At 32.7% G+C, this 12,983-nt stretch overlaps 1 protein-coding gene across 5 annotated transcripts in view; it reads right to left on the bottom strand.

Moving 5' to 3' along the window:
* The window catches only part of LOC105463486 (F-box and WD repeat domain containing 7), a 210,782-nt gene that overhangs the window by 24,608 nt on the left and 173,191 nt on the right, over window positions 1-12,983 (bottom strand). For 4 of the 5 annotated variants that reach the window (XM_011710595.3, XM_011710597.3, XM_011710596.2 and 1 more), the window contains 2 exons: window positions 3,643-3,725; window positions 461-602 (listed from right to left, as the gene is read on the bottom strand). In XM_011710595.3, the coding sequence (XP_011708897.1) occupies window positions 461-602; window positions 3,643-3,725 (225 nt within the window). Of the gene's footprint in view, window positions 1-460; window positions 603-3,642; window positions 3,726-6,093; window positions 6,543-12,983 lie in introns of those variants that run through there. The other variant, XM_011710599.3, reaches the window with a different exon arrangement.

Below are 12,983 nucleotides of genomic sequence, written 5' to 3'. Positions count from 1 at the left end.
TCAATTATGACACTCAAAAATTGAGTTCCCTTGTTTTTAACAGCATTTTAAAATTGAAATATACATCACATAACATTCACCATTTTAAAGTGTATACTTCAGTGCTTCCCAGTATATTCACTCTGTTGTGCAACCATCGCCACTATCCAATTCCAGAACATTCCATCACCCCAAAATGAAAATCTGTACCTATTGGCAGTTAGTCCTTCTCCTCCCCCCATTGCCAGGCAACCATTAATCTACTTTCTGTCTTTGTGGATTTGCCTATTCTGGACATTTTATATAAAGAGAATCAACATGTGGTCTTTTGTGTTTGGCTTCTTTCACTTGGCAGAATGATTTCAAGGTTCATCCATAGTATAGTATGTAAAAGTGCTTCCTTCTTTTTTTATGGATGATTAATCCCTTATTTTGCAGCAATTAAGTGAGGCATCTCAAGTACTATGTTCAGATATGTCACCTGAAACATTTTCAGCCATTCCTGGAGGCCTGTAGGTGGCTGGACAGATGTAATTCGGCGTCGTTGTTGCCCTTGGCCATTGGCTGCTCTGAGGTCCCCAAAAGTTGTTGGTGTTGCTGAACATGGTACAAGCCCAGTGGTACTACAAAAAAAAAAAAAAAAAAAAAAAAGGAGAGGAAGGAAAAAAGGAAAAAAGCAAGAGTGAAAGCAAAAATAGATGCTTATTAATAATAGATTCTAGTACAAAGAATGATGATCTGGCATATTTCAATCATCAATTCAGTTAATTACATTTCTTCCCAGAGATCACAGGTAAACAAAACCTATTTGCGGTTCTTACAGTAAGTTTCCTCCCTCCTACGTAACACCTGCTATTATCGCAGAAATGCTAATTGCAACCAAATAACAGAATCTCCATGACAAAACTGCAAGTTGTTAATATATACAAATAATGTTAAAATATTTCCTTAGAACATACAAGTCCCACTTCTTCTATGACTGGTCTTCAGTGACATAAATAAAAGTTTAAATTTTCTTTATACAAAGGGTTGTGATACTTTATTAATGCTTTAAAAAACTCATACATAGAAATACTATGTTCAAATGTTTTGAATTTCAAGAATCACATTATTCCTTAAGTTTGCCCCAGATGCTTATAATATTTCCAATTTTTTTATTGCTATTTATAAAGCTTGGTCTGAATAGTTGACAGAACTCAGTCTTGATTAGAAATACATTTATTCAAAACAGGTATTAAGAACTTATATACAAAACTAAATAAGATCATCTAAACATTTTTATACAGTAATTTAAATTTTGAGATTTAACAGTCTCAAACAAACTTGAAATTCAATTCTGCCACCAGTAAAATGAGGATGACTAGATGATCTCTCTAAAATTGTCTAACTACCCTAAAAATGATCAATTAACAGCAGAAAGAATACAGATATATAACTATATTATGAATGTATTAAAGTTTCCTTTCTAATTTCTGCATGTAATTAAACTAAACTCAAGGTAATTATTGGGTATCCATTTTAAGGACCTTGGAAAAAAAGCAGCAGGAAGGTCTGTTTTAACGAAATTATATTTGAAAAGAAATTCTCACTCAATTCATTGAGCTATGTTGATTATTTTAAATTCAAAGAACACTTACAAATTGCATCATAACAGTTAACAATCAAACTCTGATAAATTACTAATGAAACAACTCCTCCAGCTTTTTTTCTATCCAGCATTATTTTGTTAAAAAAATGTATCTCAATCACCAGATTTTTTTTTTGTTTGTTTGTTTTGTTTTTTGAGATGGAGTCTCACGCTGTTGCCCAGGCTGGAGTGCAGTGGCGCGATCTCAATCACCAGATTTTACAGAAAAGTCTTCTTACCTACCCCCTTTAAATCCTCTAATAGTATAAATCAAAGACAATCTTTAACATTCAACAATTAAATCTATCTTTCAAATTTAAAGGTAAGTTCTATTTTCTTTTTCTCCAAAATAGGATGTGTTTATAACAAATTTTTGATGGAAAAATCATAGTTTTATCTTATTAGCAAATGTCAAAAATATGACAAAATATCAAATATATATCTTCCTAACCAAGAGTCTCCAAAAAAACATAGAAATAAATATGCTGTTTGGTCTAATTTTGCTTTAATAAAATTATGTATTAACAGGCTAAAAATAAAACCTGTGCCTTTTCAGTTGCTTTGTCAATATAAAAAGTGAGCAACAAAAAACAAATTTTACTAAAATGTGCTCTGTAATAAATATTCAGCACTCATTTATTCTAAGTCGCCTTAAAAACAAGTGAACAATGTAATACCTTTGTCCTTGTATCAGCCATATTAATCGAAGACTGATACATTTAAAAAATAGCATTAACAGTTTAACATTAAATGCAAATTTCTCATCCAAGAAATACTTTATCATGACTAGAAGGGAAAAGCAAAATGAAGTGAATAGTTTCATTTGTCTCTCTATCCCTCCACACCCTCTGGTGGAAGTGCCAAAACACAGTAAAACTGTCAAAAGGCAAAGACTAACAGGAAGGGGGACAGTTAACATAAAAAAAATCACACAGAAAAGCAGCTCCTGAATAAGAGATAGCTTCATTTTTCTCTTCTGTATTATCTCTTCACTTTTTGAATGTAAGACTATTCCAATTATTATGATTTTCAAATTTCATAAAAGAGCATTTGAAAGAAATATTTTTACAGCTGAAATAAAAACAAGCTATTTTTCTGTAAGAGACACAATCTGTAACAATGTTCAATAAAAATTGCATCTGAGCAATGTTAATTGTATTGCATCTTATAGAACAAAAATAACTAAATCGAAATATTTTGAGAGAAAGGAAGAAACATCATAACCATAAAGTTCTTGTGGTTTCTACTGTTAAGTTTCAATCACTTATTTTAAAAACTGGCAATTATACTAAAAATTCTGTTTTAAAGACCAAAAAAAGCTCTAAGATACTTCTGTCATTTAAATTTTAAAATGCGACATTCCAAGTGACATTCAGAGCCACTTTTAATTGGCTGGGCAACAGACATTGTGCTTAAGTTAGCCTAATTAGTGTGAGAGTGGGAAAAGTTTTATACTGATGTAAAATTCAAAAATGATGGAGACTGAAATAGAAAAAGATTACAATTATATTTAGTTGTTATGGAAACTATTCTACTGGTATGGAAATGTATGTGTTAAAAACTTAAGACCTACCAAGCCCATAAAAGAAAATTTCTAACATATTAATTTCATGAAATAAGATTTAGTTAGTAATTGTTTTATTTCACTGCTAATAAACGTATCTTCAAATTTCCATACATAAATGTCTACCCTAGAACAGCTGTTGCTATAGTAACAAGACACAGGGGCTCATATTCATATTTTATGGTTTACTTTTTAGAATTCCTTAAAAATTGTAATTTCAAATTTTTGTTCATAAGATAATTTCTGCTTATGTCATACTTCAAATGTAGTAGTAACAAAACATAAACTAAGGTGGTATTCCTCTTCTTATTTAAAATGATATAGTTCTCAATTTCTAGTAATCTCAAAATGTGTTAAACAGTCAACCGTACTAGTAACATTATTATTCTACAAGAATAAACTAAAACACTTTCAGAATAAACTCTAAAAAACTGAGAATCACGACATAATCAATCATTATATTTAATATTACCTTGTATATTCTGAGACTTTGCATGGTTTCTTTCCCAAAGAAAAAGAGCGGACCTCAGAACCATGGTCCAACTTTCTTTTCATCTATAAGGTAAAACAAACAAGATATGTTTTTTAAAAATCGTCTAAATCTTGAGTCAGCATGGTTAATATTTTAAATTCTTAACTTTTCATATGCCTACAACTGTAATTATATATATAAAATAAATGTTTCATAGTTTCTTCTATTTGTTCTACTTTGTTTTCCTCTGAATGGAATGGAAAGGTGAATTTTTCCCCCTAATATTTTATCCAGAAGAACAATGTGTGATGATTTGAAAACTGGTATTTTATATATATATATATATATATATATATATATATATATATATATATATATATATATTCCTTGAGATAATACATCTTTCATGTTTTCCAATTTAATAACCAACATAGGGAAAAATCTCATGTTAATCCCCACAGAAAAGAATCATATTTAACGTGCCTTCCTCGTGAATCTTCATTTTTCTTTAAAAACATGTTTTTAATAAAGATAAACAAAATTCAAAATTGTAAAATCAGAAATAAGTATGAAAGTAACAAACTCAATTTTAAACACTCATACCATTATAAAAGGGTAAAGAGCAGTATAAATAATCTTGAATAGTGATAAAGCATAAAGCAATTAATATGGGCAATAAGGATAGTTTTAAAAAGTAAATCAATAATAAGAGAAATCTGGAGACAGTATAATAACGCTGAGGGAAAAAGTCATCAATTGATATATATATAGAATATAGCTCTATTGACAGATACTCAGGACAAAATATTCTAACTTGAAAAGCAACAACAGAAAGGTTTTAAAAGAATCAGTTATGCCTCTCTATAAGGTGTATCCAAAATCTACATTTTAAGGTGTTTCATTATGCCATGCTATACTATATATTCAGAATTGTATCTTGCCAACATCAATATTGAAATATTCTTATATGACTATATGTATATTTTAATACGAGAAAATAAAATCTAATAAGATTCAACTTTTTCCATTTCAACAACCCCTTTTTAAGATTTGTGTCCACTAACTAATCACTGTATTACTGCAAGTTATAGGAGGAAAAACACTCCAGAGTGATAGCGAGCTATCCTCATGTTTATAAGTAGGTAAAAATCCTTGCTTTGCAGCAGCCTTATTTTCCTACCTCTTGCCTTACATGGGAACATCACAACATAGCATGATACAATATAAATACTAAAGAGACTAAAAATGTTTTAGAGCCACACGGAATAATAAAGACCATGTTTTTGTCATCACGAAGGGTTTTCTAAAATACTGGGATGATTTTACGATACTAGGGGCTAGAGGTGAGGGTACAACAAGCTCATCTACAATTTATACCTTAGTTCATGACATACCTACTGGAAAGAAATGGAATTGGTCTGGCTGGTTTCTTCCCTTCAGAAGTTTCTGTACTGATTACATTGTTTTAAAGTGATTCCTCTCAGAAACCATTATTTTCTTTCTCCAAATAATTTTATTAAAAAGCAAACATAAATATAAAAGCTGAAGTATATAGGTAGCCACGTGTTTCCATGTGTCTAATTTATAGATACACATATATACACATACATGCAAATGAATCCATCAGGAAGGTCAGTCAGTACAGACTATGTTACAATCTAGTTTTCTGATAACTTCCTCAAATTCTTATCTTCATAATTAGGAGAAACTTCGATATTTATTCTGATTAAGTTTGTAATACTGGTTTTCAGAACTTCCCAGGATACCTTGTAAAAAACATTGGTGCAAATACCATTTGCCACTAAAAGCAAACTTTATTTCCATCTTAGAAATCCTTCAATGAATAAACATGCCCAAAATGTGTATCAAGGAAACCAATGAGAAAGGATTTTATTTTACAAATATTTCATAAAGGAAAGCACCTTCTGTATGACTATAGAAGTCTTTTAAATACTGTTCTGTTTACTGAAAATACTGACTTCAGAACCAAAAATTAATTCTGCAATTTTTGAGGGGTACGGAAAGTAAACATGATCTCTTTAAATATAAATCCCAAATAGTCTCATGATTCTATACTTTTAAAGAGTCAACTAATGAAAAAAGAAAAACTATATATAAGGTATAGAAAAATTGAAGGCAAAAGGTTCACTAAAAGCCAACTAAGGATAGAGTATTTCCAGGTCAGCATTTAACGGAGCCACATTTCTAAAGTCTGAATATATTTTCAGTGAAAAATTCTCAGATTAAAATATACATTTAATCTTAAAGCTTTTTCCAGCTCACAGTTTTTCCATTATTTGCTTACATTCATGATATAAAACAGAATACCAGACATCCAGCCACCCACCAAAATTAGAGGATACTGCAGCCATCTCTGATGATACAGATTTTCCTTCTCAGGCAGGCATACACACACAATCACACAGCATAGGAAGAAAACAGATTACTTACTTTGTAAAAAATCATTTTTAATGTGCCGTAGAAACCCATATTTTCTGTATTTTTCCCCTTCAGTGATTCTGTGCCCCCGTGTGTCCGGCTGCTTGGCAGTCTCTGACAATATAAACCTTTTTCAGGTAGGTATGTCACAGATTCTAATGTGGACATGCTCAGGCACGTCAGAAAAGGAAGATTAGGGAGCAGAACCGGCAACAAAACTCCACAGTAAAGGCAAATGCAGCTCAGTATCAAACCGCTTCTCGGGACACACATACATACATGCAGCTTGACTGAGAAGAACTCGAGGGAATAATGAGAGAGAACGGAGAAGATTATTGGAGGAGACTATGCCCTGTCAAAGCCTTGACTGAACAGATTCCTCCCTCAGCAGCAGAGGGATCAGATTACATCTTCCCTTGAACACAGAATGGTGCAGTCCAGGATTCAGCAATGCAGACTGCACATCAATTATATGGTGATCCGCTCCAGGGAACCCGTAAGCACACAACGCACTGAACAGAGGGAGGATGTGGGCAGCAAATGAGACCGCCCCCACACGACAGCCCCCTCTCCCCTTTCAAACTTTCAGGAGGTTATTTTTGTATTTTGTAAAACCTGCATTTTTGAAGAGTTTTAAATAGCAAGGAACATTTCCACAAATAAATCTTTTCAGAAACATTGTGAAAATAGGATATATTTTCATATGGTCCCCCTCAACAGAGGCAAAGCATGCTATTTTCACTAACTGTCATCCTACCGTAGTCCTGGCACAGACTAATCAGATTTTTCAAGTAGCTTGGATGGTACAAAACAGGCAATCCCAAAGAGAGAAATTAATAATTCTTTGGGGTTGACTGACAATAAAGTAAACTGGTTTGAAGCCAACAGCATTTGCAGAAATTATGTAATCTAACTTATATTTCAACCTGCATATTTTGGTATTGATTTAATAAAAACATCCTCTATGCTTTTCCAATTCAATCCTTTAAAACATAGTAATTTTCAGGAAAATGGCCACACGCTTCATCAATTTTTACTAAACATGAGAATGTCTTTTTAAGATTAACAAACTAGTACTACCTAAGTGTGTAAAGTTTGGCTGAAAGGCTATTTTCTCCCCAAAAGAGCAAACACTGGGCTCGCTGGAGAGGCTTACTTTTATTTGCTAATTTAATCTGGAGTAAACAGGAGGCACTGGACTTCTGTCCCCAAAATTATTTTGACAATCTATATTGCTTATCATTAAAAAGGCATTTTACATAATAAAGGTGCCAAAGTTTGCCAGAAGGCAACATTTTTCCTGGAATGACTACTACATAAATCTAGATATTTCATCTTGCAACTTCCTTCACAACTAGCTTCAGGGACAATTATAAGATTCCTTGAACTAGAAAAGCCCATTATTAAGGGTCTAGTTAATTTACTCCTACCCTCCCCATTAGTGTTCTTTATTACAAGTAAATTGTGTGCCTATAGTTACCACTATTCGATGCAAGTTTCTCCAGAAAAACAAAACAACGATTTGGACTTACTAATATTTTAATACTCTCTGCTATGGTGGTAAATGGCATTCTTTAGTAAAATGGTTCTAAATACTGCATAAAGTAGTATCATAATTTTAAAAACAAAAATGTTTACCTTTATAACTAAGACATTATGTCAATGCAACATCTTTCACTTTAAAACATAAATGAAAATAAGATAATGTAAAACTTTATGAAGATGTACATCTTGAGTCTTCTAGAAATTATATTCTACTGTCTACTTATCTTTTTTAAAAAAATCTCCTACCTGGCTCTTAAACTAATTCTCACCCTCAGGAACAATATGTATATGTACTCAGTAGAAGTTAGTTATCTAAATAATCTTACTTCGAAGGGAAGCAAAAAAACCAAAAAATCTAATTGTTAGGAATGGACCCATAAACCCTTTTGTTAGAAGTTCTGAGGACTCAAGATTTAGGAAAGGGGGAAAAAAGGTGATTTTCCTCAATGTTCTGGACTATCAGAACACCTGAAATTTCATTCAGAATTTGTCAGCGGTAACAAGCTTTTCATAAGACAGGTGTAATACTAGTGCTATAATAGTATATACTTTGGCTTCAACTGAAATCATGTCCTATTTCTAGTTGAACTAACTTTTTCAAGTTAAGTCTACTCAGTTAAGAAGAGACCACCTTTAATGAAGTAGGGGATACTGTCTCAAAACCTAAAGAAATACCTCTTAACTTTGTATATTCAAAGGACATGCTCCTATGATTATATGTCTCCTACTTAGGGCTGTGAGTTACAGGAAAACCTGTTCCCCACAAATATTGTTTATATGGGGGTACTGTCCTGTAGATTCATGTTTTATTACCAGGTTTGTATGCTTCAAACATCGAAATGATATACAAAAAAGTCTACACTGAGAAGTCTTTCTACTACCACATATCCTCCATCTACCATGGTTCCCACTTGGGAAAGATTTTTATTAATTTGTTTATCCTTTAAGTGAGAAATGCATATGTTTATAAGTACTAATGAAGACCTTGTCTTCCCAAGTATTTAAACAATTCTCCCTAATATCTTATGATGTTAATTTGAACTGTGAAGAACTTGTCAAACAAAGCTAGTCAACTGAGCCTCTAACTGAATTTCAAATTAACAGAATAAAAATGACTTTCAACATTCTCTGACGTACTATCAAGGAAAACTGTGATCTATTGTATTACTGTCATCATAATCTATATATGAACAAAGCAAATAAAATCATTCTCACATTTCTATTTACACCACTCTTGGCTAAAATATAGTTTGAAACTTTATTCATATTTAAGTTTTTAGTAATATAATATTTAAAAATCTTTGTTGGTTTGTGTATTTATCTTATCTCTGTGACAATAAACATTTTAAACTTTAGATCAGTCTATTATCTCTGTTAAATAAGTTTCTTTTAAGTATTTTATGCCTTATACTAAAATATTAAGTAGTAAGTTCACTGGGAAGAAGGCCAACCAAATAACTAAGAAACCAAATAGCTAAGTTAGTCAACCAAACAGCTAAGAAAATGCTTGTCATCTGTATTTTTAGAATTACTATTTCACTATATTAAATATATTTTCATTACAATAAAGTAAATTTTCATGTAATTTCAGCTAGGCAATCATTTCTCCCATTCTACAAAAAATTAATTCTTGTGTTGACTGACAACCTAGAAGCATTATTGAAATTCCATTAGCAAAGGGAATGACCAAGAATAAGGTCCTGGAATAAAATCCATCTGCTAACTCAGACCCAATGCTCATCTCATCACAACTCCACTGTGCTAGGTGTAGAAGTGGAACTAGTGTGCTAGCATAGAAGTCAGCAGTAACGAGGAAAAAAACCAGCACAAATATATGATGATGTCTTTGCCTCTGGGGAATGATGCCATAGAACCATTAACCTGTGAGCTCCTACTAGAGAAATGGCTCTCTCTGAGCAAATAATTGGGATGACTTAAGTTTTTAGAAGGGCCAGTTGTGGTTGTGAGCAGAAACAAAAAATAATGTACATACAGTGAGAAAAATATAAACAAATGGTCTTAAGTGAATCATTTATTTTCAGAGAAATACTTATCTTTGTACATAATGTCAACATAAAGGATGAAGTAGTTAATAGAGTACTTTACCTCACCTTGACTCTCAAGAGTTCATTATTTCCATCTTATATATAGTTCTTCTATTAACGCAGTTATCATAGTTCACTGTCATTATTCTTATACATCTTTCTCCCCTATCTCCTCCCTAAATATTCACATCTTATTCAACTTTATTTCTAGGGCATCCAGAAAATGTCACAAAACAAATAATTAATATTTTTGAATTGGCCATACAAGCAAATATCAGAAACCACAGCATTATTTTTCTAAAGAATAAACATACATTACAATCAATATTAAAAAGCTTAACTCAACTAAAAAGTTTATAATTAGTGGAAAATACTGTGAATACTATTAGTTCTTTTCATTACCTTGCTAACATTTAAAAATACACTTCCATTTTATAACAGCAGGACAATGTGTTTATATTCCTATGTCAGTGATTTTATTATTATCATGACAACACTCTGTACTCTGGAAAGGACTAGGAAACCACCACAGTTAGCTGTCTTGCCCTAAGCACAGAATTTAGATTACAGACAGTTCAAAATTACAGACAGTTCAAAATTTCAACATCAATGAAAGGAATGCCAACCATGTTGAGACTGAAATACTTCTTGAAATTTCACTAACTCACTGTCATTAACTTTCTGGGATGTGAGTGCTTATTAAAAGGTTTGCTTATTAAAACTGGCAAACTAATAAACCTGTTCTATACAGATATCAACTGAAATAGTATATATGCCCAGCATTTACATTTTCAATAACACAAATAGGTGGCAGTATTGACCAATAAGCAATTTTCCACATTTATTCATTCAGTAAGCATTTGTTTAGCACCTATTTTGTGTTGGGCACAGAATATTATATACAGTAATTAAGACTTTGTTCTTACTCCATTGGAAATATAGTCAATTAACACAAGAGCATAGTGTAATGTAATATACACAAACATCTGACTGTTAGAACTCATACTGAAACTAGTTCTGAAAAATTTTTGAGAACATGTAAAATAAAACAAGATAAGCCAGCTTTAGTTCAAAACTACCATCTAAGTAAACAAATACTATGACACTAGTGCCTTAGAAAACAATCCCAAACACTAAACATTGTAATAGATAATCTTACTTAAACTTATTTTTTTGGGGGAAGGGGATGTTTACAGTAATATATATAATCCCAACCTCTGTAAATCAAGCTGCAAATCAAAATATTACAGCTGACTGCTTTTAAATAAATTTTAATATAAGTATCATTACAGAAGTAGTACTTTTTTTTTTTTAAGACAGAGTCTTACTCGGTTGCCCAGGCTAGACTGCAGTGGCGCAATCTCGGCTCATCGCAACCTCCACTTCCTGGGTTCAAGAGATTCTGACTCACCCTCCCGAGTAGCTGGGATTACAGTTGTGCGCCACCATGCCCCACTAATTTTTCTATTTTTAGTAGAGATGGGGTTTCACCATGTTGGCCAGGCTAGTCTTGAACTCCTGGCTTCAAATAATCCGCCCGCCTCAGCCTCCCAAGGTGCTGGGATTACAGGGGTACGCCACTGTGCCTGGCCAGAAGTTTTAAATCTTGAAGTGTAAGCTATTTAAAACTCTCCTCACAAAGATGCAGCCTCTGATGATTTGACACAAATCAACTGCAGTATTAGTTCAAACAGTGAAAGTTTTTTCATTCCTTCAGATCGGGTCACATTAGTCATCTGATGGACACGTGCACAAATGTATCTACAAATATATAAATATACATACATACAGAATTTGTACCCAATAATGCAAGTTAAGAGTTCTATTTATGCCAGCCACAGAATAATATGGGGGTTTTATTTGTTCCTCTAAAATTTATATTGTTACACAGCTGTCAGACTAATACTAAGTCAACATCCTCTACTTTTTCATAGACACCCAGCATCAGTGCAATAATTTGACAACAAAGTTAGCAAGTCACCGTGGAGTTTACTGATTTATCCAGAAAGCAATGAATCTTTCATACTTAAAATCCAAAATAAACTACCAATAAGCATTTGGAATTCGTAAGTTTCCTCTCAAAATTTCGTTGTGAATTTCTTATAGTAATACTTTCAGTAAAGTAAGACAGATATCATGGAAAAAAAGTAAAGTAAGTGTGACTTCAAGAAAAATGAAATCACAAATATGAGCCAGGAAATAATTTAACATGGAGAAAGAATAAAATCAAATTTCCCTCAATATAAGGCCTAAACCCTATTCACTCTTCTGTTTTCTTTACACAAATCCGTATTTATTGCTGCTGTTTGTGATTTTCAAATATATTTGCCTGACTTGAGAATAATTTTCCAAAGGTGTTATATATTAATCTTGTACTCATTTCAAGAACTGTTTAAAATTCTGGGATTAATTTCCCAAATTAGTGATTAGTCATAATAAAAAATTTTGAGAAGAGAGTTGAAGACTAAAAAAAAAAGGTATAGCTACTGAATCAGCAAAAAACATTAAAAGCAGGAAGCCATAGAGTGATTTTGGATGTCATCTAATTCCTCTTTGTTTGTGGAATGAACACAAGCAATGGAACCAGAGAAACCTGGATTTAAGCACAAGTTTTGCCACTATCACAGTGTAATGTCAGGTGCTTGACCTTTATCAGTTTCAGTTTTCTCTTTTTATAAAAGAGTAGTGATATGCACCTACCTTACCCACCTAAACTACAGAGTCACTGTGAGGACACAGAAGATGCCTAGCACATAAGAGATACCCTAGAAATGGTAGGTGTATTTAACAGGTAAGAAAAGTAGGTACAGAATTAAGAGTCTTGCTCAGGCTTATATAGCTAGCTATATTTAGAACCTTGGTCTCTGGTCCCAAGATCAATAATTCTTACTGATTTCCATTAGATATGTGGTAGCTCAAGTTAAGCTAAAACACGAGACATTGCTAAAGAAGAAAAAAGTGTTACATTTTGCAAATAAGCATGTTTGTAAACTGCAACTAAATTTGATTATTCAGTTTATTGAATCATAATTTTAGGTCCATGTAACTATGCTTCTACTACATCTGGGAAATCTGAGGCAAAGGCCTGGTGATGGGGGAAAGGTGACAGAAACTGAGAGAAAATTTTAGGTTAAAAAAACAATCAATTAAGAAATAAGTCACCTAGGCCGGGCGCGGTGGCTCAAGCCTGTAATCCCAGCACTTTGGGAGGCCGAGACGGGCAGATCACAAGGTCAGGAGATCGAGACCATCCTGGCTAACACAGTGAAACCCCGTCTCTACTAAAAAATACAAAAAAACTAGCCGGGCGAG

Source organism: Macaca nemestrina, chromosome 3 (assembly GCF_043159975.1).
Source record: "Macaca nemestrina isolate mMacNem1 chromosome 3, mMacNem.hap1, whole genome shotgun sequence".
Taxonomy (NCBI): domain Eukaryota; kingdom Metazoa; phylum Chordata; class Mammalia; order Primates; family Cercopithecidae; genus Macaca; species Macaca nemestrina.
Note: the sequence above shows the minus strand (reverse complement) of the source record. Positions and strands in the feature narration are given on the sequence as shown.